The 14480-nt window shown below is 50.5% G+C and overlaps 1 protein-coding gene across 1 annotated transcript; it reads left to right on the plus strand.

Moving 5' to 3' along the window:
- Positions 1-1068: 1068 nt before the first annotated feature.
- On the plus strand, positions 1069-13202 carry LOC133272958 (angiopoietin-related protein 7-like). Its single transcript, XM_061460760.1, has 6 exons — positions 1069-1500; positions 5884-6106; positions 7581-7718; positions 9098-9314; positions 10710-10905; positions 11343-13202. The coding sequence occupies exons 1-6, from the start codon at positions 1069-1071 to the stop codon at positions 11487-11489; spliced, it is 1353 nt and encodes a 450-aa protein (XP_061316744.1). The 3' UTR covers positions 11490-13202.
- The last annotated feature ends 1278 nt before the right edge of the window (positions 13203-14480 follow it).

Consider the following 14480-nt stretch of genomic DNA (forward strand, 5'->3'; position numbering starts at 1 on the left):
ATGGCCAGACAGTGCTCGCTGCCCTTTGCTCTCACCACCATAGAGCTTTGCCAGGACTTTTGAAGGTATGTTGGGAGCTGGGGTGCCTCTTGCTGGGAGCTTGGGTGCCCCTGGGGAGCCATGACATCCCTCACAGTTTCCTGTCCTCATCACAGTGGGATGGGGACAGCTTTTGGTGGGGATAAACCCTGGGAGCAGACCCAGAGTATGATGCTGTAGCTGGGAGTCCCTGTGTTGGGCATCTCTGGCTTCAAGGGGACCCTGATTTCTCTGGATAAAAGGGACAAAGTAATGTATTTGTCTCTTCTGGATGCTGGTCAGGCCACCATCCCTCCACCCCCTTTGGACCTGAGCCCATGTGGGGCAATCAGCCCACAGCCAGGGTCCATCCAGACTGCCCCAGGGACGGGTTGACTGGGAGTCTAATCCTGTCCAGGGCTGGTCTGGGCTTCTCATGTAGATGGCCTCCGTTCATTTGATAACTCCATCTATGTTACATCTGCCAAGAAAAGGTCATGCACAGGGGCAAGGAGAGAGCCCTAAATCTGTGCCCTTTGTCCCTGGGCTGTGGGAATAGCTGGAGGGTGCCAGGGAAGGTGGGAGGACCTGTCAGTTTGCTGCAGGCAGGCAGCATGGTGGGGAGGGTTGGTTGTTTATCCTTCCTCTCCATCATCCATCTCCTTGCTTTGATTCCCATTTCAGGGAGCAGCAGCATAGTGGAATGCCTTGTTCGCAGGAGCCAGCTCCTTCCCATGCACGGTCCTGCATGGGCAGTAAGCCCTTCCCGAAGGGCTGACCATCCCCAGCCAGACCTTAACACCCTCCAAGCCAACCAGCAGCTCTGCAGGAGGGGAAAACGTGGAGCCTGACCAGGAGAGCGGAGTAGCTCCCATTGGAACTGATCCTGGCTTGGGACTGAGGAGGATGCTCTGCGGGGACAGGCAGCTCCTTTGCCTTCAGTCCTTGGCTCTAGAATCCCTACTGATTCCCTTATAGCTACAGCCTCACTCAGCAGACCTGATGTTATGCCCTGAGGACTGCCACCGTTCTCCCCAACACTGTTTGATGATGAGACACGGTGTGTCCCCCTTGGGGACCATCCTCCCCTGCCTGACGGAGGCCTGTCCCAGCACCAGCTCAGCCAGGGCAGCTTTGCTGTCCCTCATCTTCGTGGCCACGCTGAGCAGCCCCTCGCTGCAGAAATCCCTGCCTGCAGCGTACAGAGACCACGAGGGTCCCCAGGATGGCACGGGCCTGATCCAGTGCGGGGAGTACAGCAACCAGGTGCTGCCCAACGGCCGCTGTAAGATCGTGGCCACGCTGCCGCAGGGGGACGAGCAGCGGTGCCCGGATTTGTTCCGTTGCACCGACGAGGTGTCCTACTGGCTCCATGAGAATGAGGAGCGCAAGCAGCAGATCCTGGAGCTGCGGGAGCTGATTTCAGAGCTACAGGAGGAGCTGAGGAACCACCGGCACCGCATCAAAGCCCTTGAGCTCCAGGTAAAGGGCTGCCCCTCGCAGACTCCCGTCCCTGTAAGTCCCTCCCCGTGGTTCCTTCCAGCTCCCAGCAGTTTGCAGGGTGAAGACGCCCGGTGAAGCATATGGTATTGCTCTGACCACAGGCTGGGATATCTGTTAAACCCAGCTGCTCCTGGCTCAGGAGCCTTCCAGGGCTGATCTTTCTTAACATCAGCCACAAACCCCTCAGTGTTTTATCTGTGCTGTCTCCTCCACCTCCAAGCCTGCCTTGGGTTGCTGATCCATCCCATTGCCCATAACAGTATCCCAGATTACACATGGAGTTTCAGGTGCTCAGTGAAGGACCACATCTTAGACAGCAACAGCTGAGCAGGAGAATCCCTGACCTCCAGCCCATGGTACCATTCCTGCTGTGTCCTTTCTGAGGCTCATCCCACCCCAGCTCCATTCACCAGCCCCACAGCCTAAGGTTAAGGATCCTCACAATACTTCTGATTGCTAGGTTTAAGAAATGGGGAGAACAAAGGCTGTGTCGATGACGGACATGGCCTTGACCATCTGTGTGTGACAGACATGGCTGCATGGACAGCACACACCAGCTGTGTGATGGGCACGGACTTGACCATCTTGGTTTTGTCCACAGGACACAAGAGGCAAGTTTTTCATTGTAAGAACAATCGGACACTGGAATAATCTCCGTAGGGAAGTGGTTAGGATTTGGCTGGACGAGGTGCTGGCCCATCTAGTCTAGGTCATGCTTTGCCTGGAAAAGTTGGACGAGATCATCCTTGAGGTCCCCTCCAATCTGGGATTCTGTGATGGTGTGATTTTATGACAAGTTACTCTCAAGGGTGCTGGAGTGTGCCAAGCTGTGTGAACCGCACCATGAAGCAGCTCTGAAGGAGATGGGGCTGCTGTAGGTGTTGCTGGGCTCCTCACCAGGAGCGGGGAGCAGAGGGATGCAGGATGCACTCAGGTGTCCCAGAGCAGCCAGGTCCCAGGTCCTACCTGAAGGTCTCCAAGTAGTTTATACCCGGGGGGACAGTACCAGCAACATCTGAACCACCAAGATACTGCCCCACTCAGAAAGGGGACATCCTCTGAGAGCATCTGTAGAGCATTCCAGACTTTGACCAGAAAAGGCCCTGAGCAAATGGATCCAGCTTGGAAAGTGTCCCTGTTTTCTGCAGGAGGGTGGGCTGAAGGCCTCCAGCCATTCCTTCCAACCTCAGTTTTTTGCCATGAGTCTAAAATCAAAGGGATGGGAGGCCCAGAATCATAGAATCCCAGAATGGTTTGGGTTGGAAGGGACCTTAAAGCTCATCCAGTTCCAACCCCCTGCCATGGGCAGGGACACGTTACACTAGACCAGGTCACCCCAGGCTCTGTTCAAAATCAGGAGAGTTTAGCTGAGAAGTAAGTGTGCCTCATCACCCTCCAAGCACTGGATAGTGGGGGAAACAAGAAGAAAAGTTCCATGCTGCAAAGGCTGTTGTAGCTGAATGGAGGAACCCAGAGGCAACAGCAAAGCTGCTTTCCTCTGCTCCCCGCCAGTGTTAGGATTCTCCCACAAGGAGTTTACCTGCGGTGTTGCTCTGGCCATTTCCCCATGCCTGTGCCCAGCCCAGGAAGCTGCTTTCCTCGTGCATGCCTGCATCTCCACCGCTGTGTCAGCCTGGGCAGATCTCCTCCCACTGAGGAGCTGTTGCTCCCTTAATCCGCCTTCATCAATCAGCCTCCGGCTGCTGCTGCTTGGTATCCCTGGGGTTTGCCATCAGTATATCTGTGGAGCTCAGCGTGGGCTTGTCTGTCCAAGCGGAGACATCTCTCTGAGCTCAGCATCCCTTTCTGAGCTGAGTGAGAGCAACAGGCTCTTCCAGGTCACAGCTCCTCCCGGGCTTATGGGGACACCAAATTGGGCCAGGCAGGTTGCCCCCATCTCTGCCATGCTTCCCTTCTTCCAGTGCAATTCAGGGAGCATAAGGAACCCCCTCACCCAGCCCTCCCTGTGCATTGCCAGTCCTATTTATTGCATTTGCATGGCTGGGGTATGCACAGAGCAGGACCCTGAGGTGCAAAACCACAGCCCTGGTCCCACCAGTGCAGGGGGATGCAGGGAAGGGAGCAGCACCAGGTCGCTGTCGTGGTGGTCTGGCTGTGCTGGCTTTAATCAGCAGCAGGAATAAAGGAAAGGTATCAACTGTGGAGGAGGGGACTGTCTGGGAGAGCTCATCATGGGGTTTACTTGGAGAGCTGATGTGTGGGTGAAGGAGCTGGAAGGAGCCTGTATCAGTCACAGCTCACAGAGCAGGTCAGGGGGGACGTGGCTGATTTATGGTAGAGCTGGAGACATTGCAGTCCTGAAAAGGAAAGCACCGTGGCGTTGCATGCTGTAATTCCCACTTCCCTGCCTATCTAGCTGCTCTGGATTTCGGGATACAGGCAGGCTGAATGGGCTTTCAGCAGGGCCACACAGATGATGCTCAAGCAGCATTGGGAAAGATATTATAGAGTTTCTGTTAGTTGCTGGTACAATGACCCAGAAGTGGTGATGCCATCTCCTGGGAACAGCAATCTGAGATGTGTTCTGGCAGGAATGGGGACCGAGGTGTGAGCTGAGTCCTGGGAGCAGCTGAAAGGGAAGAAAACATACTCTGGGATGCAAACCCTCCAGCGGAAGGAAATCCCTGTCCCTCGGCAGCCCCATGGCAGTTTTGCCTGTAGGGATGCTTCAAGTGCCGAATCTCTTGCTCCCAGGGATATTCAATAAGCTGCATGCTTGCACAGACATCTAATAATCCAGATTTGCTCCTGGTGCTGTGACATAGAAAATAAACAAGCTCACTTCTTTCCAGGGTCTTGGGGTGGTTTGTGAGCTCCAGGCAGTGACACCGAGTGGGTGATGGAGGAAGAGATGATGCACTCGGGACAGAAAAGAGCAGTGCTGGTGGAGAACCAGCACCCCTGCACTGCAGATGGGGGTCTGGGGTTGCCAGACCCACACAGGATGGATTGGGGAGCACGGGGTAGAGCTATTGCATTGCCCAGGGGAGGGAAGGGGGGTTCCCAGGCTGCTGTGGGATTTTGGAGGTGCTGTTTAAGGCCTGTTCTGCCATCTAATGGACAGGGAGCACTGAGCAAGGCAGGAGAGTGTGTCTGCAGTGGGTGGCGGGGCGTGTTTGTAGAATCATAGAATTGTAGAATCCTAGACTGATTTGGGTTGGAAGGAACCATAAAGCTCATCCAGTCTCAACCCCTGCCATGGGCAGGGACACCTTCCACTAGACCAGGTTGCTTCAAGCCCCATCCAACCTGGCCTTGAACACTGCCAGGGATGGGGCAGCCACAGCTTCTCTGGGCAACCTGTGCCAGGGCCTCACCACCCTCACAGGGAAGAACTTCTGCCTAAGATCTCATCTCACTCTCCCCTCTGTCAGTTTAAATCCATTCCCCCTTGTCCTGTCCCTACAGACTCTTGTCAAAAGCCCCTCTCCAGCTTTCTTGTCAGCCCCTTTAGGCACTGGAAGCTGCTCTAAGGTCTCTCCGGAGCCTTCTCTTCTCCAGGCTGAACAAGCCCAGCTCTCTCAGCCTGTCTCCATAGCAGAGGTGCTCCAGCCCTCAGAGCATCTTCATGGCCTCTGGACTTGATACAACGATTCCACGTCCTTATATTGGTGGCCCCAGAGCTGGACTCAGTTCTGTGAGCGCTGGCAGGGCTCGGGGTGCCCTTCTCCTGGTATGAGCTAAGGGCATCTCCAGCCAGCTTTTGAGTATTTTATATTTGATTAGAGACTGGCTGTCCTAAAAACAAGCAGCAACAGGGTCGTGAAAGGCGTTGGGGTCCCGCATCACATCCCCTCCTTGCATAGCATGGGTGTTGTCACTGCTGTTTACAGGACACCAGCTGATGCCCCGAGAGCAGGAGATGGCTCATATTGCAACATGTTGAGATGCTGTGGAGCTCCTTGCAATGTTATAAAATATAATATGATTCAAGAGGAGACTGGATAACTTTTTGGAAGGAAAACCCAGCTGGGGTGCATTGCTAAACACTTCCATGTTCTTCCAGGCTGCCTCCATGTTGCAACAGGTTGCAGACTGAAGGGTGTTTGTATATCCTATATGTTTGCCCTGTTCTTGCAGCTTGCCTGTGCATGCCCTGCCTGCACCAGAGCCTGGGAACATTGAGCTACTTATGGTTCCCATGATGGGCTGGGGGCTGGTATGGGGATGGGGATGAGGATGAGGGTGCAGGCACCATCCTTGGGGTCTTTTATCTCTGCTGATGCACGCAGCAAGTGCTCCTCTGTCCTCTTGCTCCCCTGACTGCCCATCTCCATGAGGTCCTGGGGCCATGTCGGTCCCCAGGCATCTCCCACATGGCACCTTTCTCCCTAACCACAGCACGAGGAGGCATCCAGCCGGAACCACAGCCTGGTTCAGCGGGTGCAGGACCTGGAGCATCGGTACAGCGAGGCCAGCACCCTGCAGCACATCCAGGCCACGCTGCTCTACGACATGCAGGCGCAGATTAACAACATTTCTGTCCTGACTGACTGGGCCTGGCGCAACCCCACCTGCCTGGGTCCTGCCGAGATGAGGCTGCAGGAGGAGATGCACCATCCAGGTGACGGGGAGCTGCTGGGATGGATGGGATGGGATACTTCATCCTCCCTCACGGGTAGCGAAGGAAAAGGCTGTGGGGAAACTGCTTTAAATCTCCTTTGCATTGGCCAGGAGTCTGATCTCACCCAACCTGCCTTCCCAGGAGGGCTCCTCAGAGCAATGGACACCTCTAGGGATGGCTTCCATGCTGTCTAGGAGATGGGTCCTGTCCCTCAGTGCCTCCTTTTTGTCTCTATGGGTAGTGTAAAATGCTCGCAAGGACCTGCTTGGGCTCTGACAACCAGGCTGGCATTGTTCCCACCATCACCCCACTGCAGTCAGCTGCATGAGCTTTCCTCACAGACTCAGGGACTGTTTGTCATCTGAAAAACCACACAAAACATAAACAATTTTTTTTTTCCTTCAAAAATCACAGCATGAAATTAGGGTTTTAATGAAACTCTATGACTTTGAAAAAAAAAAAAAACCTCTTTTCTGTTATTACTCACACTTTTCTTTAATGAATGCATTTAGATTTTTGCCAGGATTTGGGTTGTTTTCCTCAGAGGGGTTCCCATGCCAAGATTGAACAGGGCCACAGGCTAGCCAGCCTCTGCAAAGCTCAGCCTGGAGGTGCTAGCAGGGAAACTGAGTTGCTTTCACAACCTGTTCATGGTTGTGGGTCCATGGCAAGGGGTGGTGGTCTTTGAGAAGACAAAACTAGATGAGCCAGTCTGGTCCCCATGCCCCAGATCCCGTGTCTAGGAGGTGCATTGGAGAAGGATGAGTTGATACTTTTTCAGCATATGTTTCCAGCCCTTGAGGCTGGAATTCAGGTTGAGGGACAGAACTTTTTCCATATATTGAATCTAAATCTCCCCTCTCCAGCTTTCTTGTCAGCCCCTTTAGGCACTGGAAGCTGCTCTAAGGTCTCCCTGGAGCCTTCTCTTCTCCAGGCTGACCAAGACCAGCTCTCTCAGCCTGTCTCCATGGCAGGGGTGCTCCAGCCCTCTGATCATATCCCGATTAAAAACCTCTTTAGATTCACCAGAATGGTTTTGATCCCCTTCCCTTGTAAGACAGAACCCAGGTTTGTGTTACAGCACCAGTTTAGGAGAGGGAAAGCCACCTGCTTTTGTCTACACTGACCATTGCTGGAGAACCAGCCTATTCTTTATCAGTGTAGAAGACCTTTAAGGTGTGAGATACCATCTAATTTGAGCCTTGAGAAACTCATATAATTTCTGTGTTGCCATTAACAAAAGAGTTGAAGCAAAGACCATTCTCCAGCCCCAGCAGAGCTCAGCTAAGGAACCTTATCACTGATCACTACCCTCAGACACGAAGCCAGTGTGCTTCGGAGGTTTTCAGCTCCAGAAGAAGGTCTAAATCCAGGATTATTTGACTGACTGCATGAACACTGTGCTGGCTTTTGTTGTGTGCCCCTTCTTCCACACCATGCACTAAACACTGCGTTTCTCTGCTTCCTTTCCTAGAGGTGAGGCATGGCAGGAACTGCCCCATAGATTGTGCCTCAGTTTACTACAATGGGCTGCGGCGGTCTGGTGTCTACAGCATCATGCCCATAGTCGGAGGGATGCCTATTGAAGTGCTGTGTGAGATGGACACTGAAGGTACTCCTGGAGGCACCGACAGCATCTTCCAGCAGAGCTTTGGGTGGGATTTGTCAAACCTGAGAGTTGTGTCTCATATCTGAGTTATTCTGAGGCTACCTTATAGTCAGTGGGAGCAGAAGGGCTCTTCTCCAAGGACAGAGGACTTGTTCTCTCTGCTGGATATAGAAAGGGTTTGGATGAATTGCTCAAATTCGAATTGCTCAAATTCAAATTGCTCAAATTCAGTTGCCTGAATGCAGGTGTTCAGTGGTCTTTAGGATGTCCTCATGCATCCAAGATATTTGCACTGCACTAGTGGGCATGACACAGGGCTTAGGGGAAAATAATCCCTTGTGGGGTAGCAGCTGCTCACTGGGGGTATCTGGAGCATCTCTGTGTAGTTGAAAGCTATGTGTGGGCAATCACCAGTTGTAACTGTGCTGGAGTGAGGAGGAGGGACATAAATGCTCTCCCACATTTCTTTTGTAAACGAGGGTGCAGGTGCCTTCTCTGACCCTTTCTATCTAAATATTCATATGGAGACAGTCCTGTCATCACAAGGCACAAACTTACTAACAAAATTAGTGTGCAACACTTCAGTTTTGGAGGAACAATGTCAATCAGCAAGGAAATGGGGCAGTTCCTTGCCCCATGGATCTACTCCGGTCTGGATGGATGTGTTCATCCACACACCCTATTCTGGGGGAAGGGGTTCAGCTCCCTACATGTAGGCATCTTGCCTGTTGGGGAATCTACAGGTGAACACAGCCTTGGTCATTAAGAAACAGGCTGTTCAAACAATGTGGCCTCTGTTATGTCATCTCTATTATTTGCCTGACCATCAACACAATCTTGGACACTGTAGAGTGACAGGCTGTACAAACAGCAAATAGAAAGATGGTCCCAATTCTCAGTCTCCCCCCCAGCTTACAATACTGGAATAAAATGAGAGGAGAGAGTAATTTGGACAGATGGGAGAGCAGATGGAGACAGTGAGACAATACTGGGAGAGCTCGTGTGCCTCTGTGGTGCTGCAGGAACAGTACATAATAATCTCCAAACTCCAGGATCTCTGGTTTGTTCCAGGCCCAAAACATTTGCCTCCTGAGAACTACCAGCTCCCTCTCATCTAAAACCACCTTAAAATCTGAGACAGTCAAAGTGGAACATCATTATGAACCAGTGTGGGAGAGGTGGGAGCACTTTTCTATGACCTTTTATCCCTGTGCAATAACCAACACTATTTTGCCACTTGGTGGGATGCAGCATTACCTTGTTGAGCTGCAGATGGATCCTTCTAAGGTGGTCACCTCTAGATGACATCACTAAGGAGTCTGTCTGGGACCCCGTGGATGCTCCCTGGATGCTCCCAGCTTGCATTATGTCTCTCCTGGCAGGTGGGGGCTGGACAGTCATCCAGAGGCGTCAGGATGGCTCAGTTGATTTCAACCGGACCTGGAACGAGTACAAGGAGGGCTTTGGGGACCTCAATGGCGAGTTCTGGCTGGGCAATGAGAACATCCACAAGATGACAAACCAAGGGGACTACTCTCTTCGCATCGACCTTGAGGACTGGAACAGCAAGCACAAACATGCCTTCTACCAGGCCTTCAGGTAGAAATTGGGGTGTCCGTCCCTGTTTCTCATAGTTCAACTGGTTCAGTGCTGGGAGACCTTGAGGCATGGGAACCCCTTTGAGGTCAGAGTGACACTGTCTAGAATATATTTCAGACTGAGCCCAGGCTGTTTATCCTTTCTTTCCCACCGGGATTTGACCATCAATTTCTGCTGTGTAAGCTAGGGAATGTTCAGTGTCATTCAGCCCTGGCCAGCATCCCTAGGGGAAGGGAGCTGCAGGACGCAATGGACAGTCCCTAGTTGCTATGGGATATGATTTTTTTGTCAAAAATTATTGATCTCTATGTCAAAACCAGGATTTTGAGTCCTTGCTGGGCAGGCCCTCCTGCATCTCCCTGTTTTAGTCATGTTTTGTTTTTTACCCTCTCCATTCATGGCTTCTGCTTGCTGGGCCCGATGTAATGTGTTATAGTGTCTATAGCCCTTCCCCTCCACTGGTGTTTTATTTATCCATATTACACTCGTCACACCCTTTCTTAATCAGAGGTGACCAGATCTGTCTACACTGTCCCAAGTGAACTCCTTCCCTGTCTCTACTGGAAATGCTTGTGGGAGTAATCTACAACAGGAGGATGTTCAAGGGAAGCACTGAACTTTAGATACATTAAAGCCTGAGGTCTTTGAATAGACCCCAAAACTGCTGGAAAAAAAAATATAATAGAATCATCACGGAATCACAGAATGGTTTGGGTTGGAAGGGACCTTAAAGCTCATCCAGTTCCAACCCCTGCCGCAGGCAGGGACACCTTCCACTAGACCAGGTTGCTCCAAGCCCCGTCCAACCTGGCCTTGAACACTGCCAGGGATGGGGCAGCCACAGCTTCTCTGGGCACCCTGTGCCAGCACCTCAGCACCCTCACAGGGAAGAACTTGATTTAAATCCCAATTTCCTAAGTGTGCATTAGAGCATCCCCCAGGAGCAAGTGTGTGCTCTGAATGGCCATCCTGATTTTTCTCATCAGATGTCATGTGCAATGGCATTGACCTTCAGTCTTTGTTAACCCAGGGAGAGATTACTCATTAGCTCCATTTAGGTGAAGAGCAGGATGCTTGTTATGTGGAGAGGAGGCAGTGCTGTGTAATTAGAGGGACTGCCTTGCCAAAGCTGCTGCAGTCCTTTATTGTGGTTTTAGAGTCACAGCCTGCCTGGTTCAGCCCTATAACAAGTGCCCTGAGTCATGACAAAATCATGCACATCCCACTGAAGGGAAAAACACACAATCTTGGGCTTTTAGAGTGATGAATCATAGCAGGGAGGCTGGCCAGAGCAGCAAGATGATTGCTAGGTGTCCACACCAGGAATGCAACAACCAGGTTGGAAAGGAGACTCAAACACTCCCTATTGAACACTTCCACCTTTGTTGCTTGCAGTATTGAGGACGAGGCAAACTATTACCGCCTGCATGTGGATGGGTTCAGCGGGACAGTGGAGGATTCGTTTGCCTGGTACCACAACAAGAGGAGCTTCAGCACACCCGACACAGGGAACATCTGTGCTGAGATTTCCCATGGAGGCTGGTGGTACCACCAGTGCTTTTTCTCCAACCTCAATGGGGTGTACTACAAGGTAAGGTGGAGGAATGAGGATGCAGATGTCAGCACATGAGATCCAGGGCTGGGAGGAGGCTGCTGGTCCTCACAGCACAGCAGTCCTTCCTGGATTGCCTTGCTGTCCAGGGAGGGAACAAAATGAGTGCTGGGCACCAAGGCAGCCGGGCTTTTTCTGTGCCACGGGTCAGGTACAAGTATTGTGACATCTCTGCACACTGAGGATGCGGCTGCATGGTGGAAACTTGTGGTACAGGTGACCCATACTGAGATGGATGGAAGCCAGCTTCATTGGGACCATTTGGAAAATGCTAGGTTTTACGTGCTGTTTTCACCATAGTGTCATTAAGCTCTTTGCTCCAGTGTTTCAGAGCAATTGGTTTTCTGATGCTCCCTTCCTGATGATACTTCCGTGTGTTTCCCATACCTGACCATCCTTCTTCCTCTGCACCACAGGGCGGCCGATACTCCATTAAAAATCGCAAGGCCCTGGGGCCGGATGGTATCGTGTGGTACTCATGGAAGGACACAGACTACTACTCCCTGAGGAAGGTGGTGATGATGATTCGACCGCGCACTTTCCGACCTCACCTCTCCCCGTGAAGGAGCCTGGGGTGTTCATTTCTCTTCGCATTGAACGCTGGGGATAGAGAGCTGGAAATAGTTTGCTGTGAGCAAAAACTGATGGTGGAGAACCTGGAGGGACCATGTCACCATGCCTCTTGCTGCCTGTTTGCCTTTGAGAGGATTGAACCAGCAGAGGTGTCAAGACCCTCAACAAGCATTTGGGTGGTAAAAGCTCTTCTAAAAATGTGGAGGTAACTGCTGAGAAAGGCTTTACAAAGACAAGCATTTGGCTTGCCATTTCACTGGGTAGCAGCAGTCCTTGCCAGGCTTGGGCATCCCCAAGGCTTGAGACTAAATCTGATGGAGTGATGATGGACTGAGGCTGAACCTTAAGCTGAAGGGAGATGCTGAGTGCTCTGGCCACCAACCCAATGGTATTTTAGAAGGGAGCAAAGAACCAACAATTCTGTGTGTGTTTTCCACATGGGATGTGATAAACCAGTTACTGTGCTGTAAGGTGGGACTTTCTGGTGTTGGCAGAGTTTCGTTGTTCACATCACCGAGTACGTATTTGAAGGTCCACCACTGCAGGGATGTGCTAGGGTGCTGAGATGGCCCCGGGGAAAGCCAGGAAATCCAGCATGCATCACCCAGGAAGAGTGTCACAAGCAAATGAGGAGAAAGGTGTGCAGTGACCCTCACCTTGTCTGGCAGAGATTGTGTTACACATGTGGACATGAGCTAGCTGCAGTAATAATACTCAAAATGAAAAGATTTCCAACTTTTCCATTCCATTTTTACCTTAATGTCCTTTCTCTGGCAAAGAACTTGTAACCAATTTTGTATGCACCCTAAAAGTGGTCTACAGGAATGATTAGACATGATTTTAAGTCTTTTTTTTACTGCCTTACAGTGGATAAAGAAAAGTCATTGTTGCTGTCTTTACATTTCCACTTGTAGTTGCAGTGAGAGGCCCTCCTTTTTTCTTGACTTTGCCTCTTTGCAGTTATCAAGAGATGGAGGCTGGGACTTGGCCTCAGCCCTTATTGTGTTTGATGATGGATATTTAATTAGATTCTCTTTTTCCTGTTTCATGTGCACAGATGAGTTCAAAGAGGGTTCAGCAAAGGGGAAAAGCAGATGTATTGTAGACAAAGCACTGTTCCTCTCAAAAACCTGCCTCCCAACTGATGCTCTGCTCACTCCTTGATGGTTTCTGTAGGTTTTTTACACTATTCTGGACTACGTTTTTCCTGGAACTTCATTTTTCCTGGGCAAATGAAGCAGAAAAGTTACCTTCCAAGCATCCTACAGACTAACATCTGTAACATAATGAAACAGCATCCTTTGTCTTTCCCTCTGCTGGGTTTGTCTTGGTAGTCTTCCTTAGGGGATGTTCCTAAGACACGTCTGATGATGTTTGGGAATTGCAATGGGCTGGCCTACATGCGGTTGTACCATTATGCATCATGAACATCTGGGCACTACCAGCAGTGGGAGGAGAGCTTTATTGGCTCATGGCATATGCATCTCTAATATAATGCCTTTCTTTCATGACCTGACCTTCCCTCTTTGGACTGCAGGTGTTCAAAAGGCCATGATGTCCCCTGGTTAAGCAATCCTCTACTAAGACACTGATAAATCACTTGAATAAGCAACAACCTAATTAATTAATGTTATCATTATTAATCTACAGTCTGATTTTGCACATTATTGAACACAATGATAAAGGTATTGCAAATCTTATGAATCACATGCTACTGTTGCTGTATTACTTTACTATCCTTCCCTCTCCACATCTGTTCATACCAGGGTGCAAATGTCTCCCTTTTTAACCTTTGCGCTAAACCTTTTGTACATAGCCCTGATGGAGAGTCTAGCAGGTTGTCCAAGGGTATCCCATGTAACTGAGTACTCAGGTCAGAGTCACCACTGTCTGTAGGCATCCATCCTCCATCTACTGAAAGATCCCATTCTCCCGTGTTCCTTACCCAGTTCCATAACTTATTCCTCTTTTTCTCTCTATTTCTACTTTATCACATCTTTTTCTAAGCCGAATCAGCCCCTAATTATTTTTTAATTATTGGTCCAAATCATGTTACATCCATAATCAAATTTGTTGTATCTGATGTCATGACTGGCAGTCTTGGCCGTCTATGGCATTCCTGATACAGTTGTCTGATTACAGGTGGCTTTGCAAGACTCTGCACCCCAAAACTCCCCTAAAGTTAAGGGATTCATATTGGACTACACTAAGACAAATCATTCTGCTTCATTCTATGATTCATTCTATGATTCTGTCATCCTATGAGTCTATGATCTGCTGGTTGCTGGGCTTTGGGCAGCACACAGCAGTGTGTGGCTAAGCAAGAAACTAAAAACACTCAATCAAATGACCCTGTACACTCAATCCTGACTGGGGGAGGAAAGTGTGTCTGACTCCCCTCAGGACAGCATGCCCTACTGCGAGCCTGGCTCCTTCTTCCACTCTTCCCTTTCACACTCAAGCTAACCCCTGCCTTGTTAATTTGGCTGGTTGCATTATAGAGCTGTCTAAAGTGATATGGGGCAGGAAATTATAATGACAGAGCCTCATTGAGTGCAGCCATGAGGCAGACACCCCACAGGGTCTGTGCATTGCTGCACTGACCAGACAGCCCTGCAGGCCCCTGCACACTTGGACGTGCCCATTCTTGCTGCAGAATACCTTGGGCTACCAGCTGCTGCTGAGCTCTGTGTGTTTGTGTGTATCTTGCTGGGGGAACAGCTACAGGACCTTACATTGTTTTGGCTCACAGCTACTCAAAACAGAGGAAGGTCCAAGGACAGTTTACATCTGACGTGTTAGGTCAATGCAAGTATTTCCACCTCTGTGATAATTAGGACCTAGTGTCCTTACTGGAGATGGAGGTGGTTTATAAGGGCTACCAGCCCATGCTCTGCAGTCTCCAGTCCCATAGCTGGGAAAGGCATCTGGACTGAGACTGGAAAAAATGCAGGAAAGGGGCACTGGGGTGGTGGTCATCA

This window comes from Pezoporus flaviventris, unplaced genomic scaffold (genome assembly GCF_033815535.1).
Source record: "Pezoporus flaviventris isolate CSIRO_AGI_PZ_B2104156 unplaced genomic scaffold, CSIRO_AGI_Pfla_v1 ptg000031l, whole genome shotgun sequence".
NCBI lineage: Eukaryota > Metazoa > Chordata > Aves > Psittaciformes > Psittacidae > Pezoporus > Pezoporus flaviventris.

Coding starts and splice junctions, on each gene's coding strand:
- LOC133272958 (XM_061460760.1), top strand. CDS start 1,069: ATGAGACACGGTGTGTCCCCCTTGGGGACCATCCTCCCCTGCCTGACG. Junction 7,719..9,097: donor GTGTGAGATGGACACTGAAG/GTACTCCTGGAG, acceptor CTCTCCTGGCAG/GTGGGGGCTGGACAGTCATC. Junction 10,906..11,342: donor TCAATGGGGTGTACTACAAG/GTAAGGTGGAGG, acceptor TCTGCACCACAG/GGCGGCCGATACTCCATTAA.